The sequence below is a fragment of the Galeopterus variegatus genome, unplaced genomic scaffold, assembly GCF_000696425.1.
Source record: "Galeopterus variegatus unplaced genomic scaffold, G_variegatus-3.0.2 Scaffold208, whole genome shotgun sequence".
NCBI lineage: Eukaryota > Metazoa > Chordata > Mammalia > Dermoptera > Cynocephalidae > Galeopterus > Galeopterus variegatus.
In genome coordinates, this window is record NW_007726319.1 from 551108 (window position 1) to 575582 (window position 24475).

At 48.2% G+C, this 24475-nt stretch overlaps 1 protein-coding gene across 2 annotated transcripts in view; it reads right to left on the reverse strand.

Annotated features, from left to right (window-relative positions):
• The window catches only part of LOC103584980 (dehydrogenase/reductase SDR family member 12), a 37263-nt gene continuing 12788 nt past the window's right edge, over nucleotides 1–24475 (reverse strand). The window contains exons 4-10 of one of the 2 annotated variants that reach the window (XM_008565830.1): nucleotides 23479–23571; nucleotides 22312–22393; nucleotides 7347–7408; nucleotides 5913–6017; nucleotides 4408–4498; nucleotides 1702–1839; nucleotides 1–738 (exon numbers count right to left, since the gene is read on the reverse strand). In XM_008565830.1, the coding sequence (XP_008564052.1) occupies nucleotides 629–738; nucleotides 1702–1839; nucleotides 4408–4498; nucleotides 5913–6017; nucleotides 7347–7408; nucleotides 22312–22393; nucleotides 23479–23571 (681 nt within the window). In that variant the 3' untranslated portion in view covers nucleotides 1–628. The remainder of the gene's footprint in view (nucleotides 739–1701; nucleotides 1840–4407; nucleotides 4499–5912; nucleotides 6018–7346; nucleotides 7409–22311; nucleotides 22394–23478; nucleotides 23572–24475) is intronic. The other variant, XM_008565831.1, reaches the window with a different exon arrangement.

The following is a 24475-nucleotide window of genomic DNA, read 5'->3' on the forward strand; positions in this document are numbered from 1 at the left end:
TAAATGTATTCTAAAATCTGTTTATTGGTTTTATTACAACTTTTCTTGTAATCACTAAGAGGTAAAATGTAATTTAGAGGTTTTATCAAAGTATAGCACCAGAATGCCAGGTGAATGATGGAAGGCACTCCCAGTCTTAAGCAGATGTAAACTAGGCCTCATTTAAATCGTCTATGTGGATATGCACGGTCTGTGCTTTGCTGTACTGTGCTCCTGGGGGCAGAGGCAGTGTACAGCCCTCTCCGGGCACAGGCACAGCGGTCGGCCTCAGACACTGAGGAGCCGAGAAAGGCGCAGAGAAGGGAGAACCCACATGTGCTCTTCCTCCCACCCCGTCTCCCCGCAGACCGACAGTGTTGGCTAATCTTAGAGTTTTTAGTAAAAACCATCTCAGATAAATGAGAGTTAAACAAGAAAAGAAGCTGCTGCAGAAGATCAAGTTAGCTTGTTCACAAGGCCCAAAATTATTTATTTTAAAATAAAAGTTTCCATTCCTCATAGATGTGTCGTTGCTATGGCAGCATCTTCAGGGAGAAGTTGGGGAGTCTGTTCGCTGGCCCCCAGTTCACACCTTCTCACGTTTTCCAAGGCTAGGGTGCGTCTGGCCCCGAGTTGGGTCTGGCCTGGCCTATTTAAATCTCTGAGCCAGCTGCTCCAGGATTTCCATGAGCTTTTCCTCTTCCGCCGGTGAGGAGGATGTTCTAGCAAGAGGCAAGTGCGTAGAAACTGGTTTCCGATCTAGAAGCGAGAGGCAACCACAAAGACGTGTGAGCCGCTGCAGCGTGGACTGGCCTCAGTCCCTGTTGCTACTCAGGTCCCCGTCAGTCACTTAACTGACACCTGCTGGGGAGGAGGCAGAGGGGCCCATGCGGGAGTTGGACATGGTCCCTGCCCTCAGAGGTCCCAGGGGGCTCTGATAGGCACCTGGGGCCAGTCCTAACGCACAAGAGAGAAGTTAGAGCCGGGTTCTGATGGATTCAGACATCCTTCAGGCAAGGGTCATGACTGGGTGGAAGTTTGGGAAACAGCAGGTGGCAGCCAGGGCTGGGTGGGGGCACGTGTGGGCAGTGAGTGGGAGCAGGCACCACCACCCTCCTGGCCACCCCAGGGATCACCAGCACTTCACAGCAGCTCAGGCAAGGGTGGTTGGCATCAAGGGTGAGTAAAGAGCAGCAGGGAGAAGAGCCCAGCATCCCCTGAGGCCAAGGGTCCCTTCTGATGACATCAACTCTCACGCCTGCCTCCTCCCTCGAGCTTGCACCATTAGAAGTCTACTGAGCTAGGAACACAACCTGGAGGGACGATTGCACCCAGAGACAGAGAAGCAGAGTCACAGGTCCTCCCTCACACTGCTGTCCTGGGGCGCCCCCCACACCCCAGGACTCATAAGCTTCTGAGACAGCCTTTCATCCCGAGATGAGAATCACCCCCACCCTGTCCCCACAGGCCCTTACTGACAGGGTTATCACCAGACCCACCAAGTTCATAAAGATAAAGGGAAAAGGGGTGGGGGGCAAAGTCAGGGGTGAAGCTCTTCCCGGAACTAACCCCGACAGGCAAAGGAGTCATCTCATCAACGAAGCCCTGGCATGATCACAGGGAGAGGGGACAATCCCATCCCCGGGTTTCATGGAGGGGAGGGTGCACCATGAAGGCCGAGCTGCTGCCCCAGCCCTGTGGCACAGCCAGGGAGGACGTCACCTTGAAAGAAGAGGCCGCTGGGGTGCGCGGCCGCTGCAGGGGAGACGGGGAGCCACAGCACGGTGTCTGCGCCCTGGGCCGCAGAGCGCAGTCTGTCCCCGAGCCTGGCGTGGAACCCTGGCATGGACAGCCTCACAGCTGGGAGAAAAGGGCAGGTTGATTAGGACAGCATTCTCAAGTGAAGGGATTTCGTGTGCTTGGCTTCTTAATACCAACAATGTATCAAAAAATAAAATGGGATCAGAAACTGCTCTCTTTCTACTTGAAAATAACATTTATCCAAGCTGTTCTGAACCGATTCCAAAGAACCTTGTTATAAAGCCCCGGGGTATCGGCTGGTGGAAAGTGCTGTTCACCAGGGCCTGGGAGTGTGTCGGGTCCCCGTGTCCTGGGCTCTGGGGGTCAGCACCCCTCACAGCCCATCCTTGAGAGTAGAATCGGCCACAGAGCCCCCTTTCTAATGAGTAAGCCCTCCCACCTCTGCCTCCTGGGTTAGCAGTCTCTCTCAAGAGGTCCCAACCTCTCTGCGGATCCTGGCAGTTGAGTTCTTGGACTGTTTGAGTATTTTCATCTTTTTAGGGAGAAGTTTAGTAAGAAGGGAAAGAATTTTTTCAGTTCCCCTGCCAAGTTCCTTGGCCTCTTCCGCCCTCGGCACCCCTGCGCCCCAGGGCCACATAGTGGTGCTTCTCCCCTGGCCCCGAGCACAGGTGGCGCCTGCTAGGCCACTGCTCCCCAGCCAGTGGACGTGGCCCTGCTCTGCCTGCAGGCTACACCCCATTCCCGCAGACTTCAGGGAACACGGCGTCTCTAAAGTGAACACGTTGGGCAACAAAACAGTTCTCACCAAGCCAAGGAAAGAAAACAACCTTTAAGAGCCTTACTGAGATCACAGAATTTTAGAGACAGAAAGGATCATCTCATGTAAGGCCCTCATTTCTTTTAATTAAAAAGTAAACTTTTTCTTTTTACAGAAGCAATACTTGTTTGTTAAAGTATTAATTAGGAAAAATTAATTCCTTATTAAAGGAAAAATTAGGATATACCAATTAGCAAAAAGAAGGAACTTGACACCTTCTGCCATACCACTCGGAGAAGAAACTGTCCACGTGCTCAGGCCCCCTCCTGGGCCCCTGTGGCCACAGATGGGTCTCTGCACCTGAGGCCTGGCCATTACTCTATAACCTGTGGACAGCAGATGGTGAACTGCACGTTAGCCCAGATGTTAAATCCAGGTACTGGACAGATTCTGTAAACACACGAGGTGGTGTTGGAATTGCCAGGAGGGTGTTAATGGGAGTAGAAGAGGCTGGGGGCTCTCCACCGCCTGCCACAGCACCCTGGACAAGCAGGGCTGAGCATGTCTCCCATGAGGAAGTGAGAAGAATCAAGAAGCCACACTCTCCAAACACCCTGCCCGAATCCCCCCTGGTGCACTTTGCTGAGCACATCCTTTTGCATTCACAACAGGACACTACAGAACTTCCTGAGACCTGCCCAGCACAGGGCTGATTTCTGCCACATCTCCAACCCCGCTCCCCACGGGACACTACACAGTACCAACGTGCACCTCTCTCTGTAGGGGTGCGGCTGTAACAAAAACGAGATCCTAAGGCATGTACTATTTTGGAATCTGGTATCTTTTATTTAATGATATAGTGCAGACGGTTTTCTATTTCCATAGACATTTATCGACAGAGTTTTTAGGACTGAACAGGTTTCTTTTGTACAGGTGTTCAATAATTTATTAACTTCATCTCCTATCACCAGTGCTGTGACAAGCAACCTGGTTTCCCATATCTTTAATGATTTCTTAGGATGGATTTCAAGGATGTATACACAAATGTTAAGGCTTCTAATAAATAATGGTTTTCAGAAAGGTCGTGCCAGCATTGTATGAGAACCTGCTTCCCAAAAGGCTGTGGCAGCACCTGCTAGAAGGTCTTAATCTCTCTGTGCCTCAGTTTCCTTATCTGTAAATGGGTTTGACAGTAAATAGCAGTGCCCACCTCGCAGGGGCTGTGAGGACACATGAGTTAACATACAGCCAGCACTGAGACCTGCACTGGGCACCTCAGGTGCACCCTGGGATGTTTGCTGTGGCTGCTGCTGGGTTTAGTTTCCTTGTTTGAGGAGGAGGAAAGAGCCGCAGGGAGTCCAGGTGAGCTGCCTGAGGTCAGGGTTGATGGGCAGATCCGGAATAGGGCTCTGCTCTCCTTCACTGCTGCTCAAGGAGGCTTCCAGATAATTCCAGCTGTCTCCTTAGTGATTATCACTTACCTTCGTGCACTCATAATTTCCAGAAGCCTGGGAGTGATGAGGTGGCCTGGGCCAGTCCCCAGGCCCCGAATCCTCTCCCGTTGACTTCCCTCAGCCCCTGTTCATTCCTCTCTAGCACGGGGATGACATGGTCACCAGCTCCATCTCTCACCAGGACACTGCTGTAATTAGGCGGGCACCCCACCCCCACCCCGGCACCATTCCTTCCCCAGCTTTGCACCAGGCAAGCTGGAAACAAAAGCTCTGCCTCTGAGGATGAGGCTTCTCCCTCTCTAGTCCTGACATGCCCTCACTGAAATGGAAATGAAGTGACTCCTTAGTCCTCATTACACTGGTTTTAGGTCATTCCTGGGGAGAGTCAGTCCTGCGGCTGCTCAGATATTTTTAGATGAAACATAAGCTACCCGGCAATTAAAGGCGATGACTTACCTGGAGTGTCGACCCAGCCAGGATGCACTGAAGAGAAGTGGATGGCCGGGTGCATCTGAGCCCACCGCTCTGTCAGAACCACTTGCTGCCTCTGCACAGGAGTTGGGGGACAGGGAGAGGGAGGGCACCTTAGGGGCACACGGGTCATGCCCCTTCCCAGCCTGTCCTGGGCCCTGTGATGCATGTAGCCCCCTAATTTCACCTTCCTCTGCAGTGGGTCTTTACCCACAGGTGTGATAAGGACTGGCACCAGGTCCTGTCCCCTCCGTAGAGATGAGAACGAGCAGGGAACAGCGGGCCCCATGCTCCCCACGAAGTGAACTCCCCTCCGCATGCAGGTCTCCCTCCTTCACGGTCACTGTGTAGCTCTGTTCCCTGCTGCTCAGTGAGGGCAGGGCAGTGTCTGCCCCATGCACTGCTGTACCTCTGGTCCCTGGCACAGGCCAGCATGGACAGGGTGTTCAGTGAGGACAGGAATTAACTCCCGCCTTAGATAGAGCATAGCAAACATACCAGAAATGCTTAGAGAACACGTCAGCTCTAGACGATGAAAATCACTCAATACTCCCCACCCCCTGAAATCAAACCTCACTGCGTTCAGGCTACTGCCCAGTCCTGGGGCAGTTTGATCATGCTTTGCAAAGAACTCCATCTCTGGGCCTCATTTGTGACAAGGGACTGGTTGATTCCCCTGTCCTCTAGAAAAACTGTAAAGCAGTATGGCTCTTTCAAATCCTCCGTCAGGATTTGGAGTCATGAGAAGTAATCACCAGGGTGTGGTCTGAGGGCCATGAGCAAAAGTGGGGCACACGGGGCAGAGGTGGGGGTGGGAGGGCACCAGGCAGGCTCCCTTCAGAAGGCACACAGAGCACCAGCAGGGAAAGCCGACGGTGCTGGCAGCTTCACGAACGCCACGGGTGCTGCAGCAGGTGAATTTAAGGGCAAGAACCGCAAACGTCGAAGTTACCTATACCAGGCTTTTAAACATAGCGGTAATCTGCTGAGCTGTGGCAGCACGACTCTACCTTCTGTTAAAAAAAAACAGGCATGGCATCTGGACTCTTGCTCTTTCAGTTCTCTACAATCGAATGTGCACGCCCTTCAAAGCGAGCCCCGGGAAGCCAGAGTCGTTCTCATGGCATCTGTCTAGCCCGAGCGCCAGGCTGCCCAGAGGAGGGAGCTGTGCAGGGCACTGGGCAGGAGTGTGCCGGCTCCTGTTCCAGTGGCACCAGCCTTCACCATTTTCTATGTGGATCTAAGAAACACCAAAGACGGGTGGCAGCTTTTGTGGCTTCTCCCAGGCCCCTGCTGAAGGCCCACCCTAATCTGAGCAGAGCTACGCTTGGCTCCTGATGGAGAAGAGGGTTTCCTCTTGGCCAGGGAACGTTTTCAGGGGCTGCTGGGAACTGCTACTATCAATGTTCATCCCAGAGTAAGCCTTCCTTGGAAAAGAGCCCACGTGTCACATTAATAAGATGCAGTCTTGGGAAAACCACTTCACTTACCTTGTTTTGTGCATAGACCATAGTTCCATTAAATGCTGCCCTTTCTGACTGCAGATCACTGGTGTTCAATTTCTGAACCAACATTCCTCCTGAAGAGACTGTTATCTGCAATAATGTCATAGAGATTTACAAACAAAAGTTTGTACCACCCTACCATTCTTCCCTACCAGTGGACCAGTGTATTAGTTTTCTTGTTGCTGTTGTGACAAATGATCACAAACTTAGTGGCCTCAAACAACACCAATATATCCTCTTATAGTTCTGGAAGTCAGAAGTCTGACATGGGGCTTCTGGGGCTAAAATCCAGGTGCCGGCAGAGCCGTGTTCCCTCTGCAGGTTCTGGAGGAGAATCCATCCAGAGGCCACGGCACTCCTTGGCTCCTGGCCACATCACTCTGACCTCTGCCTCCATTGTCCCATCTCCTTCTCTGACCCTGGCCCTCCTTCCTGCCTCTTATTAGGCCCCTTGTGATTACATTGGGTCCACAGGGATAATCCAGGATATTCTCCCCATCTCCAGACCCTTAGACATATTCACAGGTCCCAGGGATTAGGACATGGACATCTTCGGGGGAGGAGTGTCATTAAACTGTTCCCTCCAGCAGAAAGTAGGCAGCTGTAGTGGACTGAATTATGTCCCCCAAAAGTCACTGAAAATTGAATTGTATTCCAAGTTTTATATATGAGAAACTCAGCCCCCACTGTGACTGTTAAGAGGGTGGGAAATCCTATTATGGTAACTGAAAGGTGGAGCCTTGAAGAGGTGGTTGGATTGTAGGACCTTGCCGTAGTGAATGGGTTATAAATGGTGGTCAGGGGCGTGGCTCTGAGGGCTTTAAAAGAAGAGGACGGTCTGTCTCTGCTGCTGTCTCTGCTTCCACCATCTTGCAATGTCACACCCCTGGGTCACTGTCGCTACCACCATATGGACTTTGGACTTCCCCACCTCAGAAACTGTAAGCAAATAAATGTCATTTTTCTTTATAATCACCCAGTTTCAGGTATTTTGTTATAGCAGCACAAAAAAGGACTAATACAGCAGCCTACATAAGCTGCCTTCTTCCTGATTTCTCTGATGTCCGTCATTTAAACCCACTGGGAGACAGCAGGCTCCCTCAGGCTGTCCCTTCCCATATGAGCAGGAGGGTCTCCAGGAAGGGTACCCACCACCCACCCTGAGGGCTCACACCGCTGCCCTCCCCAGAGCTTTGCCAGTGCTCACGTGACAGCTGGGGAGAAGCCTTCAGAGAGAGCTGGGTCTTTAACACAGCCCTGGACACAGTTCCACCTCCCTTTTGGCCCCCTGGCCAGAATTGGGTTTTCCCTGTGGATGTCTAGCTCCCTGAGGACAGTTGGGCAGCAAACCCAGGCCCACCAACTTCCCATCAGGAACAAAGTCAGTCACCCTCAAAACATCCCAGAAGGTCAACTCACCACTCTGGGGTCATGTTCTTTCTCCAGCACAGGGATCAGGGCAGTCGTGAGAATATACACACCTGAGGAGACACGAAGCTTCCCATGAGGGTGTGGTCCCACAGCCCACTCCGGGAGCCCCGAGGGGGACCCTCTGGAGGAGGCAGGCGGCCACCTGAGGTGCAGCCTCCCTCCCTCGCTCGGGATTCCCAAAGCCAGAGGTGGGGCCTGGCTACGTGGCGCTGGGGCTTGCTGGGCTGTTCCTGAGTCTCGTCATGTTTTCCTTTCCCCAGGATTGGAAGAAAGCGGCCTCAAAGCCTCTCGTATGGAGAGGAACAGATGCTCACACTACAGAACACAGGAAGGGAAAAAACGACCTGCGGAACAGTACATAAGCCCACTTCGTGGAAGGAAATATAGGTACATATGTTTAGTCTGAGCACAGAAACAGATGAATGTGCAATCTAGCAATACCGCTTCTGTTTCAAGGGTGGGATTAAGTAAAATCTTCACTCCCTTTGCTGTGCATTTCCATCCTATTAGATGTGAATATTTTTATGACGAGCATATAATTTTATGATTATGATTATTTCTGCAATCAAGAAATATTTTTAATAGAATGAGAAAAATGTTGAAGTGTACTTGACATGGAAAGACATTCATAAAATATGTGGAACAAGAAGTTAAAGAACAGCAGGAACCACACAATCTATTTTGGGGAGGAAGGGTGTGTCAAAACGGAGAGAATGTCTGCAGGGATATTTGGGGGCACAACGATGTTAAAAATGCTTATCTCTGAATGGTGTAATTATCATTTCAATGTTCTTCTTATATGTGGTTTTTAAAACAATGAACATATATTACCTTGTGTTTAAAAAAAGAGGAGGAGGGATTTAAAGTCCTTTACCTCAAAGTGAAGTGAGGTAGGGATTAAGTAAGGGGTTTAAAGTGACAGGCTCTGGGCTCTTTTCTGGCCTACACCTTGGAATTTGCTGTGGTTTGAATGTGTCCCCCAAAGTTCATGTGTTGGAAACTTAATCCCCAAAGCAAGAGTGTTGTGAGGTAGGGGCCTAATAAGAGATGATCAATAATAATAATCACCAAATAATGATGGCTCTGCCCTTGTGAATGGATTAGTGTCTTTATCTCAGAAGTGGGTTCGTTATCTCGAGAGTGGGTTTGTTACAAAAGTGAGTTCAGCCCTCTCTTGCCCTCTCATGGTGGGATGATGCAGCGAGAAGGCCCTCGCCAGTTGCTGGCCCCTCAACCTTGGACTTCCCAGTCTCCAGAACTGTAAAAAACAAATCTCTATTCTTTATAAATGACCCAGTCTTAGGTGTTCTGTTATAGCAACACAAGTGGACGAGACAGCATCACCGCATGACCACCTCTCACCACGGCTTCCTGCACTCAGCCTGCAGGACCAGCCTGGAATTGTGGAACTGGCACCTCCACTGGAGGTCGAGCTGGGGCCTGCATTAGAGCCCTGGCACCTACCAGCCAGTGGGCAAGGGCTGGAGCATTTTTGACTTTGGTTTCTTTACCTGTAGAAGGGAGATCATAGCTGGCCAGCCCACCTCACAAGATCAGAATTTTGTGATGAAATAAAAGTGCATGTATGTACTGTGAGGACTGGAAAGTTCTCTGGGCAGGTCAGTTTTGTCATTTTATAGCTGTATTATCATTTGTAATTCTGAGTTGTGACTTTCATCTCAAACAGCATTCTTAGATATCTACAGCCCAATTTATTTTTGGAGGGGCTGCCTCGTTCTTATCTGTGGATTTTAAAAGTCTCCTGGACCCTGGGTCTCGAACAGCTGTTAACCTCTATCCAGTGGCCTTGGACACTTCCTTTGTATTCGGGGCTGGTGACTTTCTCTGTGATTTAATTTGCGAGAAATAGAAAGGACTTCTGGCAAAAGCGATCTGCCCTGTCAGTCTGCCCTGGCAGATTGTCATAAATGACTCTGAGGAAGGGAAATAAAAGCTGACAGGAGGGGCTTGCTCCCCTGCCTGCCCAGGGCACCTCCTCTCTCCTCTCCAGGATGGCAAGGGCGAGGGTGAACCCGTCTGCACCCTTCTTCCCGACCTGGGAGGTGCTCACGCATTTTGTTTTCTGCGTCAGCCACCGTGAGAATGCACCTGTTTCAATTTAGATGTTAACAGAGTCACCTGCAGGAAGATTCACAGGACCGTTCATCCCTGCCAACTACTCTCTCCTCTAGGGCATGGCCAGGCAGTAGATGATTTTTAAAAACCCCTAGAGAAACAGCACAGTTTCTAACAGGAGGCTTTCCAGATCTTTTCAAAATCTTCCCTTTCCAAAACCCACAAAACAGGCCCTTCCTCATTCTCCTCCCCAGGCCCACCCACCTCGCAAAGGGAGCAGACTGAGACAGGTATGCTTCTGTCGGTTTCTTGCCACCCAGGTCACCAGGACATGCATGACTCTCCATACCAGAGGCATTGCTCCTCCCTGAGAAGGAGGCGAAGCAGCTCTTTCTAGCTACAAGCGGTTTACAACCCTCCAAGCTCCCAGCTGGCCTTCAGTGTCTTGTTCAGACCAGGGAAGAGAAACACAATAATAATCTGCTACGAAAATAACATAGAAATATATAAGATATGTGTGTGTGTATGTGCATATATACATATATATGTGTGTGTGTATGTGTGTGTGTATATATATATATATATATATAAATCTGTTTTTAAAAGAATTGAAATTAGGGGCCGGCCCGGTGGCTCACTGCTACAGTGCGCCGCTTGGGAGTGCGGTGGCGCTCCCACCCAGGGTTCGGATCCCACATACAGACCGGTTCCCGCTCACTGGCTGAGCGAGGTGCAGGCGCAACACCAAGGGTTGCAATCCCATTGCCGGTCCCGGTCCGGTACGGGCGTGACACTGAGGGTTGCGATCCGTTGCCAGTCACGAAAAAAGACAAAAAGGAAAAAAAAAAAAAAAGAATTGAAATTAGAGAATTCCAGAGAGGTTTAGTGACTTCTCCAGTGTTCCAGCAAGTCCATATAAAGTGGAAAACAGATGGCAAATCTCCCTCTTCTTGAATCATTAAACCACGCTGAGTCCCGACTAGTGCCAAGGGAGTAGGAATGTATCCCGCTGTTTGCAAGTCATTGTTCCCTCGGTGAACATAATGCCAGTTGCTCCTTGCCCAGTTCATACAGACCCAATCACAAGCCTGTCATTAACACGTGAGTCAATGTCACTCTCCTGCCCATGAAGTCCTTTAGCACTCTGGGTTCCCCACCAAATTAAGCAAAAAGCCCTCCTCAGCCTGGTGCAGTAGACTTCTTTTGGAGACACACCCCATTCCCTCCCCTTAGGGGTCGGCCCTGCACGCATCCTGTTTATAACAACAACGAACACATAACTGAGTCTTTACCCTGGACCGGGCACTGTGTTTGTCCCATGTGGCCTAGACCCCAAAGGCAGAGTGGACTGAGCTGGGGTGACACCTAATCCAAGCTGTGCCAGCTGAATTGTCCCCCCACCTTCCCCCTGTACTCAGAGTAGGATGCTTCACAGCACACCTGAGCCATATGCACGGAAAAGCAGAGGGGCTGCCTCCAGAGGGGAGAGGACAAGGTGGTTATGAAGACAGTCTGTGGACAACAGTCCCAGAGAACAAAGTGCAGCCTGGTTGCTGACGTCTCTCCTGTCCTCACCCAAAGCCACTGTGCCTCTGCCATTGAGTCCTGTGAGGGCTACCCTTGCAGCCCATTGAGAAATGATTTTTGTTTCGTCTGCTTGAGCGGGTTCCTGTTACTTGTAACAAAACAATCCCTAAGACACTTGGCTTGTCTTAGCTAGAAAGTCCACCAGTTCTCCTGGGATAATCAGCTACCTTTTAAAATGAGAATGTCTCTGGAAAGATACAAAACAGGCATCGCTGAAAATGGCGAATGTGTGCTTTCAGTCATTCATATCTTAGTGTGAACCAATTCAGTAACTTTCTTTTTTTCTAAGACTTCCCTGCTATTATCAGGGACATTTAAGAGATTCAGGATTTTGATGAGAGAAGAGAGACATTTTAGAGTATGGGCTCCCAGGGGAGGGCAGGCCTAGGTGTAGGGAAGGCACCTTCAGCTACTGGAAAATTTGCCCAAGGTTAGTCCTGTTCCTAGTAATAAGGAAAATAATTCATTATCATTATGACTCATTAGTATTTTTAATTTACACAATGCCTTCCTTCCAAGGAACTCATTATGTCGATGGAGGTTCATTATGAGAAAGAGATTTGGGAGTGGAATTTATGTTGGACACAGTCTTCTAAATATGGCAACAAGGACTTTTATTACATGGGCACATGACTTGAAGCAAATCTCTCTCTATAAACTAATTAAGAAGGGATGTAAAACTGTGTCAAGCCTGGGTAATACTGAAGGAGAGATGCTGAGTGTTCTTAAAGCTTTGCTAAAACCACATTTCCATCCTCCAAATATTAAATTCATCATGCTCCTGAAATTATACAATATCTTTGTTATGGTAGATTTTAATAGCATTAAAGGTAATTATTTTTTGATGAGAAAAATATATTGCAATTTGAAAATTTAGCATAGGAAAACTGGTTGGAGTTTCTATTAAGAAACCGTCTAAGCCACTTTGAATTAAAGCCACTTTGGTTAGTAGCCAATGGGTTATGTACTTCCCAACTGTGCTATCTGCCAGAGAAAATCCTTGTCCTTCTATCCCAGGGAAGCTCCTGGTGCAGATCTTAAAGCAGCAGACAGTTGCACTGGTGAATACCATTTGGTACTTCTTCAGTACAGTAATAAAAACATCCCATTGTGAGCCCACGGTACTCACACCTGACTTTACAAATTATATGAAGATGATTTCAAAGATCATACTACCTGAGGAAGCCAGCAGGACAGAGCCCAGAGAAAGCGAGCCATTAGAAGGCATCAGAGGCATTGTCTCTCATGGGGTATTCTTAGTTTGGGGTCAGAGAGTGGTGGCGGGGAGTCAGGTTGTCCCCCCTGCCTCCAACCTCAGCTCATCCCCCCTTGTCCCATTCCATTTACTCAACAAGTATTGATCAAGGGCCTGCTAAATGCCAGACCCAGTGCCAAGTGCAAGGCCCCAGAGTGAAGGCTCCCTACCCACACAGTGCTCACCAGGCATCCCCAAGGCACTGCCGTGTCATTATGTGGCTATGTACCTGCACCCACTACCGNTTTCCATCCTCCAAATATTAAATTCATCATGCTCCTGAAATTATACAATATCTTTGTTATGATAGATTTTAATAGCATTAAAGGTAATTATTTTTTGATGAGAAAAATATATTGCAATTTGAAAATTTAGCATAGGAAAACTAGTTGGAGTTTCTATTAAGAAACCGTCTAAGCCACTTTGAATTAAAGCCACTTTGGTTAGTAGCCAATGGGTTATATACTTCCCAACTGTGCTATCTGCCAGAGAAAATCCTTGTCCTTCTATCCCAGGGAAGCTCCTGGTGCAGATCTTAAAGCAGCAGACAGTTGCACTGGTGAATACCATTTGGTACTTTTTTAGTACAGCAATAAAAACATCCCATAGTGAGCCCACGGTACTCACACCTGACTTTACAAATTATATGAAGATGATTTCAAAGATAATACTACCTGAGGAAGCCAGCAGGACAGAGCCCAGAGAAAGCGAGCCATTAGAAGGCATCAGAGGCATTGGCTCTCACGGGGTATTCTTAGTTTGGGGTCAGAGAGTGGTGGCGGGGAGTCAGGTTGTCCCCCCTGCCTCCAACCTCAGCTCATCCCCCCTTGTCCCATTCCATTTACTCAACAAGTATTGATCAAGGGCCTGCTAAATGCCAGACCCAGTGCCAAGTGCAAGGCCCCAGAGTGAAGGCTCCCTACCCACACAGTGCTCACCAGGCGTCACCAGGCACTGCCGTGTCATTATGTGGCTATGTACCTGCACCCACTACCGACAGAAGCAAAGACTGCTATGAGTGAGGGACAGGGCGGGAGGTTTGGTGGTGTCAGGGCCCGCATTAACAATGAAGCGACATTTCAGCTAAGATTTGGAGGCAGGAATAAGTGGGTAGAGGGGTGGAGAGGGTTGGGGAGGACACCACGTGTTGCTGGCCTGGAGCACTGGTTATGCAGAGGCCCAAGGCTGGGGCTCAGCCAGGCTGTGCCACAGAAGTAGGGCGTGGGGAGGCTGGGGCCTCAAGTGCCAATGCCAAAGACACTCGATGTGCATGAAACCCAGGGATGAATTTAAGCAGGATGAAACAGATCTGTCCATATATGGATCACGCTGTTGCTTTATGGAGGCAGCTTCTGGCAGGGAGGCAGGCATGAGGGGGCACAGCAAGCCCTTGTGTTATGACACTCTGTCATGGTGACCGAGGAGGCTTGGGCAGAGCAGTAGCGGTGGAGTTGAAGAGAAGGGACAGATTGGAGACAAGTCGTGGGAGTGACCCAAAGGCATGATAATTGACTGGATATGGGGTGGGGGGAAGTGTCCAGGAGGAGCAAGTGGTGGACGTGAGGCCAGCTGCCACGTGGGGCGACTAAAGGAGGGGCAGGTCGTGAGGGAAGTCAAGGGCTCAGTTTTGCACGTTCCGAGTTATTTAGAGGTATTTGAGATCTGGACTAGGAGCTCAGGTTTGAGATCTGGACTGGAGCTCAGAAGAGCGATCTGGGCTGAAGACCCCGAGGAGCCAGGGCACACAAGGCATCTGGGGCCATGGGCAGGGGTGACAACCTGGCAGAGAGTGCGTGGAAAGCAAGGAGAGGAGGGCCCAGGAGGAGGCTAGGAGGAGCGCCAACGTGCCAGCCACGTGGGGAAGGTGCAGCCAGCTTGGGGTGGGGAAGGTGCAGCCAATTTGGGAGGCTGAGGAGGAAGGAGCCAGCGAGGACAGCCACCTCAGAGGGCGGAGGCGCAGAGCGCTACAGGAGCGCGTCAGGGAGCGGAGGATGGGAACAGAGGCGTGCTCTCCGCATTTGGCGCTGTCATGTCATAACCAGTGACCTCAGCAAGTCAGTCGCCAGTGGTTGGGGAGAACACCAGACTGCAGTGGGTGGCAGAGGCACAGGAAGTGGGCAGCTGGCTGTGGAGGCACCCCGGAGGCCATGCCGCAGGCCGGCGCAGCAAACCGTGTCTCTGACATAAGGGACTGGGCAGCCCCTGCTGTCACACCAGTGATGGGCTCCTGAGACAGATGAAAGAAGCTGCTTTTCAGCAGGGAGAACCCGAGTGGGCACTTGAGCCTCAGCTCNTGGAGGCAGCTTCTGGCAGGGAGGCAGGCATGAGGGGGCACAGCAAGCCCTTATGTTATGACACTCTGTCATGGTGACCGAGGAGGCTTGGGCAGAGCGGTAGCGGTGGAGTTGAAGAGAAGGGACAGATTGGAGACAAGTCGTGGGAGTGACCCAAAGGCATGATAATTGACTGGATATGGGGTGGGGGGAAGTGTCCAGGAGGAGCAAGTGGTGGACGTGAGGCCAGCTGCCACGTGGGGCGACTAAAGGAGGGGCAGGTCGTGAGGGAAGTCAAGGGCTCAGTTTTGCACGTTCCGAGTTATTTAGAGGTGTTTGAGATCTGGACTGGAGCTCAGAAGAGCGATCTGGGCTGAAGACCCCGAGGAGCCAGGGCACACAAGGCATCTGGGGCCATGGGCAGGGGTGACAACCTGGCAGAGAGTGCGTGGAAAGCAAGGAGAGGAGGGCCCAGGAGGAGGCTAGGAGGAGCGCCAACGTGCCAGCCACGTGGGGAAGGTGCAGCCAATTTGGGAGGCTGAGGAGGAAGGAGCCAGCGAGGACAGCCACCTCAGAGGGCGGAGGCGCAGAGCGCTACAGGAGCGCGTCAGGGAGCGGAGGATGGGAACAGAGGCGTGCTCTCCGCATTTGGCGCTGTCATGTCATAACCAGTGACCTCAGCAAGTCAGTCGCCAGTGGTTGGGGAGAACACCAGACTGCAGTGGGTGGCAGAGGCACAGGAAGTGGGCAGCTGGCTGTGGAGGCACCCCGGAGGCCATGCCGCAGGCCGGCGCAGCAAACCGTGTCTCTGACATAAGGGACTGGGCAGCCCCTGCTGTCACACCAGTGATGGGCTCCTGAGACAGATGAAAGAAGCTGCTTTTCAGCAGGGAGAACCCGAGTGGGCACTTGAGCCTCAGCTCATTAAAAGGCCAAAGGTGCTTAGCTGGGATTTTGTTTTTAAAACTCCCCACATGAATGCACTCCTTTTAAAACACTCACCAAATCCCAGCCAGATAATCAGTTCAGGTCCTGGGTCCACAGGACAACTTCGGATGTGGCCAGGAGACACAGAAGAGCAGTCACCACAAAGCCCAGAGAGGGCTCAGACCTGCCTGGGAAAAGGAGCGGTGGGCAGGGGGTGGGGGCCGCAAAACGTGGCCCCGAAAACTCCAGGAGACTTTTGTGTTTCATTAAAGGCAGCCTCAATAGCTGGCAGAAACCAAAAGCTGACAGGCAAATGATCTCCAACTTCTGAATAATTCTCTCTCCTGAGTTCCCCAGTGCAGTTTGAGACCAAGAGTCTCTCCAGGGCTTAAAGGTCCTTCTAGGGGTCAAGGAGGCTCCCACTTGTGGTTTGAGGAGCTCCAGACCCCAGTAGCCTCCCCTGTGATCTGAAATCTGTCCCCTGCCAAGCTTTAGGGAACACAGTCCTCCTTTGGGAAGGCACCCAAAAACAATCATCATAAACAATCTGCTTCTCTCTAAGAAATGGACTCACTACATGCCAGGCTTGTGCGGAAAGTTACAATGCTTTCCCTTCTTTTTTTCTTTCTCATATATATATATGAAAAAATATATATTTTACATATAGCAAAATTCTTTATGCATGTGTACACAATTCTATGAGTTTTGACAAATGCATTATATTTGACCCTATGCATTAGGCTATGGTATGATTCAGAACAGTTCCATCACCCCAAACACCCCTCATAGTCACTCACATTCCCGCTGTAATAACACCCTCCTCCCACCCCAAACCCCCACAGCCACTCATCTCTTCTCAGTCCCCATAGGTTTGCCTTTTCCAGAATGTCCTATAAATGGAATCATATAGGCATACCCTTTTGAGTCTAGCTTGACTTTCACCAATGCATTTAAGATCATCCACATTGTTACTTAGGTCAGTATTTTGTTCCCTTTTTATTACGGAATAGCATTCCATTGTACGAAAGTGCCATAGTTTATCTATGTATCAGCTGAAGGATATCAGGGCTGTTCCCAGTCTGGGGTGACTATGAATAAAGCAGCCACAAACATTCGTGTGAACACAAGTTATTTCTCTTGGGTAAATAACTTCCAACTCTTTCTTTAATCTTCGCCTCTGACCTATAAAAGTATCATTATTCCCATTTTGCAGAATGGGAAAGTAAAGCTTGGGGAGGTTTACACAATTTGCACATAGTCACGTAACTGGGGGAACTGGACTACAGACCCAGTCACTCACCAGCTCAGTTCAGCCAATGGGGATGGAGCCCCTCCCAAGATCCAGGCAGAGTCTGCCCTCGTGGACCCATGCTCTGGGCAAGAGACCAGCCTGTCAGCAGATGGTGTGTACTGTTCTACGACAGGCACACAGAAGGGGCTACGGGAGCCCAGGGGAGGAGCACCGACCGACCAGCTCTGGGAGGGGGAGGGTGCCAGGTGTGCACGGAGGAGTGGTGAGAGTTACAGGTGGGGACGTTCCGGGTAGAAGAGCAGCAGGGACAAAAGCATAGAGGTAGGACTGCTGGTGTCAGGTTCCAAAAATGAGAGCTGACTGCTAGAGGATCCTTGTAGGAAAATAATGGGCAACACATTTGGACAGGTAGGTGGGGTCGTCTAACAAAGAACTTCAATTCCAGTTAGGGAATTTGGATGTTAAAACAATATTAGCTGACATTTCTGCAGTACTTAGAATCTTGAAGGTTGTGAGCTGGAAGGAGGTTTGAGAAATACATGGGTGGAGCTCAGGGTAAAGGCCACTGACAAGAAAGAATGGCTGGCAGCAAACACATTCGTGTCTAACGAGGTATTCTACCCTGGGGTTCTTTTCTCTGCTTTCCTCTGTGGCTCCACACCCTCGCTCCCTTCGTGGATGGAAAGAGAACTTAGCTTATGGTTACTGGAATGTTATGTGTCTAATTCCCTCACTAGTCCCCTCAGGAGTCCCTTTAATTTCTGAATCCTCATCACTGGCCACAGCGTCTGACATATAGAAGGGCCTTCATAAATGTTTATGGAACAAATAAGACGTTTTTGTTCATTAAATATTTTGGTTAATAGTTACCATGTCAAACTCAGGTGACCCATTTCCAGAGAATCAGAACATAAAAAAATTAACCTTTGTGGTAGCTTAGTGTTCGACAATAATCCCTGCTCACCACCTCCACGGGAGTGCACTTCCCTGATGCTTGATTTTGGGCTCTGTGCAATGACTTGCTTGGGTCAGTTGGATGCCAGTGGAGGTGAAGCAGGCAGGGGTCTGGAATTGCTTGTACACCTGGGCTTCTGCCACTGTCATTGGAACATACTCCAGCCATGCTAATGGTCCAAGGAGGATGACAGACATTTGGAACATACTCCAGACCCAACCTGTTGCTTAGAGACATCTAGCTGAGCCCAGCTGAGATTAGCCCACCCCGTGGACCTGCAGAAGAGTCAGCAAAAAATACACGCTTATGTCCCTGGAGTTGTTTGTTATATAGCAATGACCAATGGATACAACCCTATACCAAAAATGCCCCAACTACAATTTTGCTGTCCTTTGTTTAGAAAGGTGAGTCACAGACTCTGGTTTCAGACTACCTCTACCCCTCAGTCTCCTCATCTGTAAAATCTGTAAAACTGTTACGAGGATTCAATGAGGGAATCCAAGAAAGCATATGGCGTGGCCCCTGGCACATGGGAAGTGCTCAGTGTGTGCTATTATTATGAAGTGTCCCTGTGTTGAATGGCACTGATCACTGGTGTGGGGATACACCAGTAGTAGAGAGCGCCACACAGCAGAAGGTCAAGGGACATTTACTGTATACTGATGTATGTCCTTTCAAAATGACCTAGAGTGAATTTCCCCACCTTCTGCCAAAGAGTTAAGGCACCACTGCCTGTTTATTACAGTCAATTAATTGGGGACGCAACTGTCCTGGTGGAGGTAGAATCAGTGTCCTCGTCTGTGTCCTGCGGTGTGAGAGAGGCTGAGATGTGGGTGAGAGTTTTAATCTGCTAACGCTGGGCTGTGGCAGGCTGCCAGCAGGACACTCAGCTCAGCGTTGCCTCCCTCTCATCTGTCGTCACTCCCCACAGACTCTCAATGCCACTGAATACTGACGGGCAAAACCTCTGCGACTGGAGAAGACCCAAAACCCAGGGCGAGAACAGCGACCACCAGCACCTGCCTCATGCGATCTCTTCACCTCCACATTCATCTCCCCTCCAGCCTACCCAGAGCAGCTCAGCTGTCCCACAGGATAAATCATGAAAATCTCTCTGTGCCCACAAAAGGTTAAGGGGAGTTATTCCAAACTTCATCTAATTCATATACTATGATGTCTCAACAAAGAGCCACGCGCGGGCGTAGGCTCTGAAGGTATCTCACATTTAACTAACGTGCCAGCTTCCAAACCCTTAGGATCTGGTGATAAATTCTGTGAATACGGGTGTTTGCACTATCCTCAGAGTATCAGGAAACTACTGATGTTTGTCTGGGGATTGCAAATGTTTCTGGAGGCCTGACTGAATCTCAGAAAATAGAAAACAACTTATCCCACATTACATAATCAGGCCGGGAAAACATGTTTCATATTAAAAAAGCAGCCAGCAATTTCCCCGCCTCAGACAGAGGTCTGGGTTTTTCATTTGGCCCTGGACCTGCTTAAGAATGACAATATTTTTAACCTCTCTGTATCTCCTCATCTCTCAAGCAAAGACACAGGAAGCTGCCCCCCGTGGCTGGCGTGGCTCTTTGTATACTGTACTGTGTCTTTCACTTGAGGGAGGATGAATAAATATCAAAGCGCAAGAATTATTATGCTTCTCAGAGAGGTTGGAAAGATCAATAAAATGTTTCTAGCACAAATAGGAAAGGAAAAGAAATACCAAGATCCTTAGAAGCAGGCTGGATCCATACAAAGGTATAGCATAACCAGCTGTATAATCAAAAAGGCAGTCCCTTTAGAGTCTATCATGCCTGTCCACACGCTCAAGTAATGCAAAGGTCCTTCTAATCTTTACCACAAACCTTTGGGCTCCTCTAAGAAGTGCTCCCAGCCCCAGCTTGGCCTCCCCTGGCATGTCTGGTCACCCCCCTCCCAGTACTCCTGAGCACTTATTCCACAATAACACAGTGACTAGGTTGAAGGAGGAAATGCTGGGGTTGTTGGAACTGTGGGCTGTTTATGAACGTGGCTGCGGAGCCAGTCAGACTTAGGTTCAAATTCTGGCTCCTCCACTTGACCTTGGGCAAGTAATATAACTTCTCTCAGTCTCAGTTTCCCCATCTGTAACATATGCCTCCATCACAGGTGGTCATGAGAGTTAAATGACAGATATACATATATATATCTGTACATGTACACGTGTGCCCAGCACGCAGTAAACACTCAGCAGAACTTGGTCAGATGGTAGGTGGGAGGGTGGGCAGCAGAACTGGCTTGATCGTCTGCGGTCACACAAAGCCCTGCACTTGGAAGGGCCCTGCATGTGGTTTAATGAACTGTGGCTGCTGTATTGAAATCCTTACTTTTGTCTTTTTGTCTTTTTTTTTTCCGTGTCCGGCAACGGATCGCAACCCTCAGTGTTGCCCCCGTACCGGACCGGGGACCAGCAACGGGATTGCAAACCTCGGTGTTGCTCCCGCGCCTCGCTCAGCCAGTGAGGGGGAGCCGGTCGGTATGTGGGATCCGAACCCTCGGGCGGGAGCGCCGCCGTGCTTCCCAAGCGGCGCACTATCCAGTGCGCCACCGGGCCGGCCCCTTGAAATCCTTACTTTTGGAACACAAAGCCCTGCACTTTCATTTGGTGCTGGGCTCCTGCTGAGTAGTCCCTGGGGAACTGGCTGTGGCACACCAGGAGTCTTTGCTGTCCTAGAGTTACAAGCCAAACCCCAGCAGGACCCCACATTTTGGTACTTTTGGTAATTTCAGCAATGATAGCACATTTGGAACAAAGTCAACAATGGAAATATTTTGTACTAAACCTGTGCCATTTCATAGCAAGCTTCCAGGTATTTGTTTTTAAAAATGCAACCTCACTACTGGGAAGAAAGCTTCCTCCCCACTCCTGAGGTTTCTTCTTCCTGTAGAGAATGTAATTAGGGTGATTCTGTCCTCGCTCAGCCCTTTCTCCCTCCATCCAGGGAGGTGAAACACTTTTCAATAGTAAATTTCATAAATTTGGGGACAATGAACTGGACGTGCTCAGCTCCGCTCCCCCTTTCTCCTCTTCCTGTGGTGGGAGAGGAGGGGAGTCCTAGGTGATGAAGTAGGTGAGTCTTTCTAATTCTTGGGTTCAATATTAGGAAACCCATTTGGCTCTCACACTGAGCTGTGCCCTTCAACCAGCCTTATCAGTAACAATGGTGATATTCTGGCTGTCATTCGTTATTCCATAGTCTTACTCCTCAACTTGTTCAGTTCTTGGGTGGGAAGAAGGTTGCTATTTAATGGACATCATCAATGACCCCAACAACCACGAACCCCTGCCATCCACCTTGTGCCTTAGGACAATGCTTAATTAGAACCCCTCACTAAAAGCTTAATTTACTACATGGAAGGGGTATAGGTACCGGACAGAGTCTTAGATTCATTGCATCTCCGAGCTGAAAGGCATCAAGATAACCTACCCAGTTCTTGGGTGGGAAGAAGGTTGCTATTTAATGGACATCATCAATGACCCCAACAACCACAAACCCCTGCCATCCACCTTGTGCCTTAGGACAATGCTTAATTAGAACCCCTCACTAAAAGCTTAATTTACTACATGGAAGGGGTATAGGTACCAGACAGAGTCTTAGATTCATTGCATCTCCGAGCTGAAAGGCATCAAGATAACCTACTCCAAACCTGGTGGTTCAAGAAAAAGAAAATCCAAAGAGGTTCCTGGTACATTGCTTCTCAAACTCCAGTGTGCATCAGAATCATCTGGAAGGCTTGCTAAAACAGATTTAACTCTCAGCCCCATCCCAGAGTTTCAGATTCAGTAGGTCTGGGGGTGGGGACTGAGAATATGCACATCTACCAAGTTCCCAGGTGCTGCTGCTGCTGCTCTGGGAACCCCAGTTTGAGAACCAGTGGCCCAACATAAACGATTTCAGCCTGTTATTACAGAGCAGGAACCAGAGCCCAGCTACCCTGTGCTCTAGCCAAACACCCTTCTCGGTCCATCTTCTTGTCTAATGGTTGCGTCTTCCTCAACCCTGGCTGGAATTCTCTTGGCTGCAGTTTTTATATTTGCTCTTTCGACTTAAGCAGAACTTGCTCTCTTCTCCAAAATAATGTCTACAGTGAGGCTTGAGCTTCCTAGAAAAAAAGGCTTTAACAATACTAAGTATTTCTGGCACTGGTATATGTTATAAGAAACATAAAAAGAGAGTGTGGTAGATTTTTTTGTTTGGGAGTGGGCTGTTTTTGGTGGCAGGCCAGTACAAGGATCAAACCCTGAACCTTGGTGTTTCTGGCACTGGTATATGTTATAAGAAACATAAAAAGAGAGTGTGGTAGATTTTTTTGTTTTGGAGTGGGCTGTTTTTGGTGGCAGGCCAGTACAAGGATCAAACCCTGAACCTTGGTTCTACCAGGGCCACTCTCTAACCAAGTGAGCCTACTGGCCAGCCCTCAGAGTGTGTTTTACAAAGAAAAATAACTACAAGTGAGGATAAATTTAAAGCAAATACAATCATGCCAAAAAACCATTGATCACTGAGGGTTTTTTTGTTCCTTCTGTGATCCATCTATGTCAATGTTTATTTTGCTAAAAAACAAACAAGAAAACTCCTTGTACTTACCCAGAGTATTGGTAGCAAAGTTTTTTTCAAGTCCATCTTCTGTGAGTTCTCTTTCATTGACCATGCAACCTGCATTATTGATCTAGAAATTATAGTTCCCATTTCAAAATAAAGAAAAATAGGGCCAAAGGACCTTTTTCCAAACTCCACACCTCCACGCCACCGCCAACCCTAAGAGCTCTTTCCCAATATTCAAGTGACAGTGACAATTCTCTTCAACTGTTCCTTCACTTTAAACCCCTTCCAGGAAAATGCCAACAAAAGGAAATGTGCAAAGATCTCCAATTCAGAGGGCTTGACTGAGCAACCTAATTCACGAGAAAGTGCTCTGAGAATTTGTTCAGACCAGCACTGTCCACTAGAAATATCTAATTTAAGTTTTCTAGTAGCCACATTAAAAAGGTAAAAAGAAACAGGTAAAATTAATTTTAGTAATATATTTGATTTAGTCAAACATATCCAAAATAGTATCATTTTAACATGTAATCAATGTAGAAAATATTAATGAGATAGCATTTTTTTTCTCACACTAAGTCTTCGAAATCTGATTTTTACTCTTACAGCACATCTCAATTTGGACTAGCTACATTTCAGATGCTCCATAGCCATAATGGACAGTGCAAGTCCAGACCTTGACCCATGCGATACTGTGGAGCACATTGGAAACTCTTTGTGTAGAAAAGCAGCTTAGCTCAAAGTGGAACATCTGGGAAAAGTAGAGTTGGCTCCTTTCCACCTGAGTCCTCCCAGGGTCTCCTTGGACTTTCACGCTGATGAGGTTTCTAAAAGATTTTGCTTGTCTGCAGCAGGGATTCTTTTGGACTAAGCTTTTTATTTTTCCCTGAGCTTCTAATTTCAATATACCAATCCCCAAATCTGTAGGACTCAGAAATATAGATATACATGAAAAATGGAACATACTCATCCTCCCACAATACTTACCCAGTAGACGGCCCCTCCCTTTCCCCACAAACCTAACTAACATGCTGGGTCTCCTCTTGAATCCGATGAGTGAACTTGATTACACTTGATTAAACAGGCCCAACCATAAAGATTCTTACTAAGATTTTCACATGAAGACACAAACATACACATCCATCCACACCCATACAGACGAAAAATGCACAAATATGAGATTTATATTGCATTTATGTTTACAAAGCTCACCAGAACGTGGAGTTTATGTTCCTGCTTGAAATTTTCAACAAATTTCCAGATTTTCTTGGGCTCAGATAAGTCCACAATGTGTAGAAAGATGTTCTAAATCAGAAAGCAAAAAATGTAGTAAATCATTTTTTTAAAAAGATTAGGATTTTTTTTTAATATTAAAAGAATACAGATACATGGTTTTAAAAAGTCAAATACTTTGGAATGATATAAAATGGAAAATAACAGCCCCACTCTTCAGAAGTAAACCATTGTTCACAGTTTCTTATGAATCATCTGGAAATATTTTAAGCATATACTATATATACACACAATATATATGTTTTTAAGCTATATATATACACAGACACATATATTTACATATAAATATTTTTATTTATATATATCCTTTTTCCACACAAATAGGATCAGCTATACATTGTTCTACATCCTTCTTTTTCACTTAACAATGTCTTTTATTTTATTGTAGTAACAACACTTTTTAAAAAACTTTATGTTATTGTGATAAGAACACTTAACATGAGTTCTACCCTTTTAACAAAATGTTAAGGGTACAGTACATTATGTTATTATAGGTACAATGTATGCAGCTGTCTTAGAGATTATACATCTTCCTAAATGAAACTTTATGCCCATCGATTAGTAACTCCCCACTTTCCTCTTCCCCCAGTTCCTGGCAACCACCATTCCGCTCTTTGATCCTATGATTGACTGTTTTAGATACTTCATACTCGTGTAAGAAAGATCATAGTCATTTGTCTTTCTGTGACTGGCTTATTTCACTTAGCATAATGTCCTTAAGGTTCATCTGTATCGTTGCATTTTGCAGAATTTCCTTCTTTTCTAAGGGTGAACAATATTTTATTGTATGTCTATACCATAGTCTCTTTATCTATCTATCTGCTGATGGGCATTTAGGTTGTTTCTACATCTTGGCTATTGTGAACAGTGCTTCAGTGAACTCGGGAGTGCTAATAGCTCTTCAGGATCCTGATTT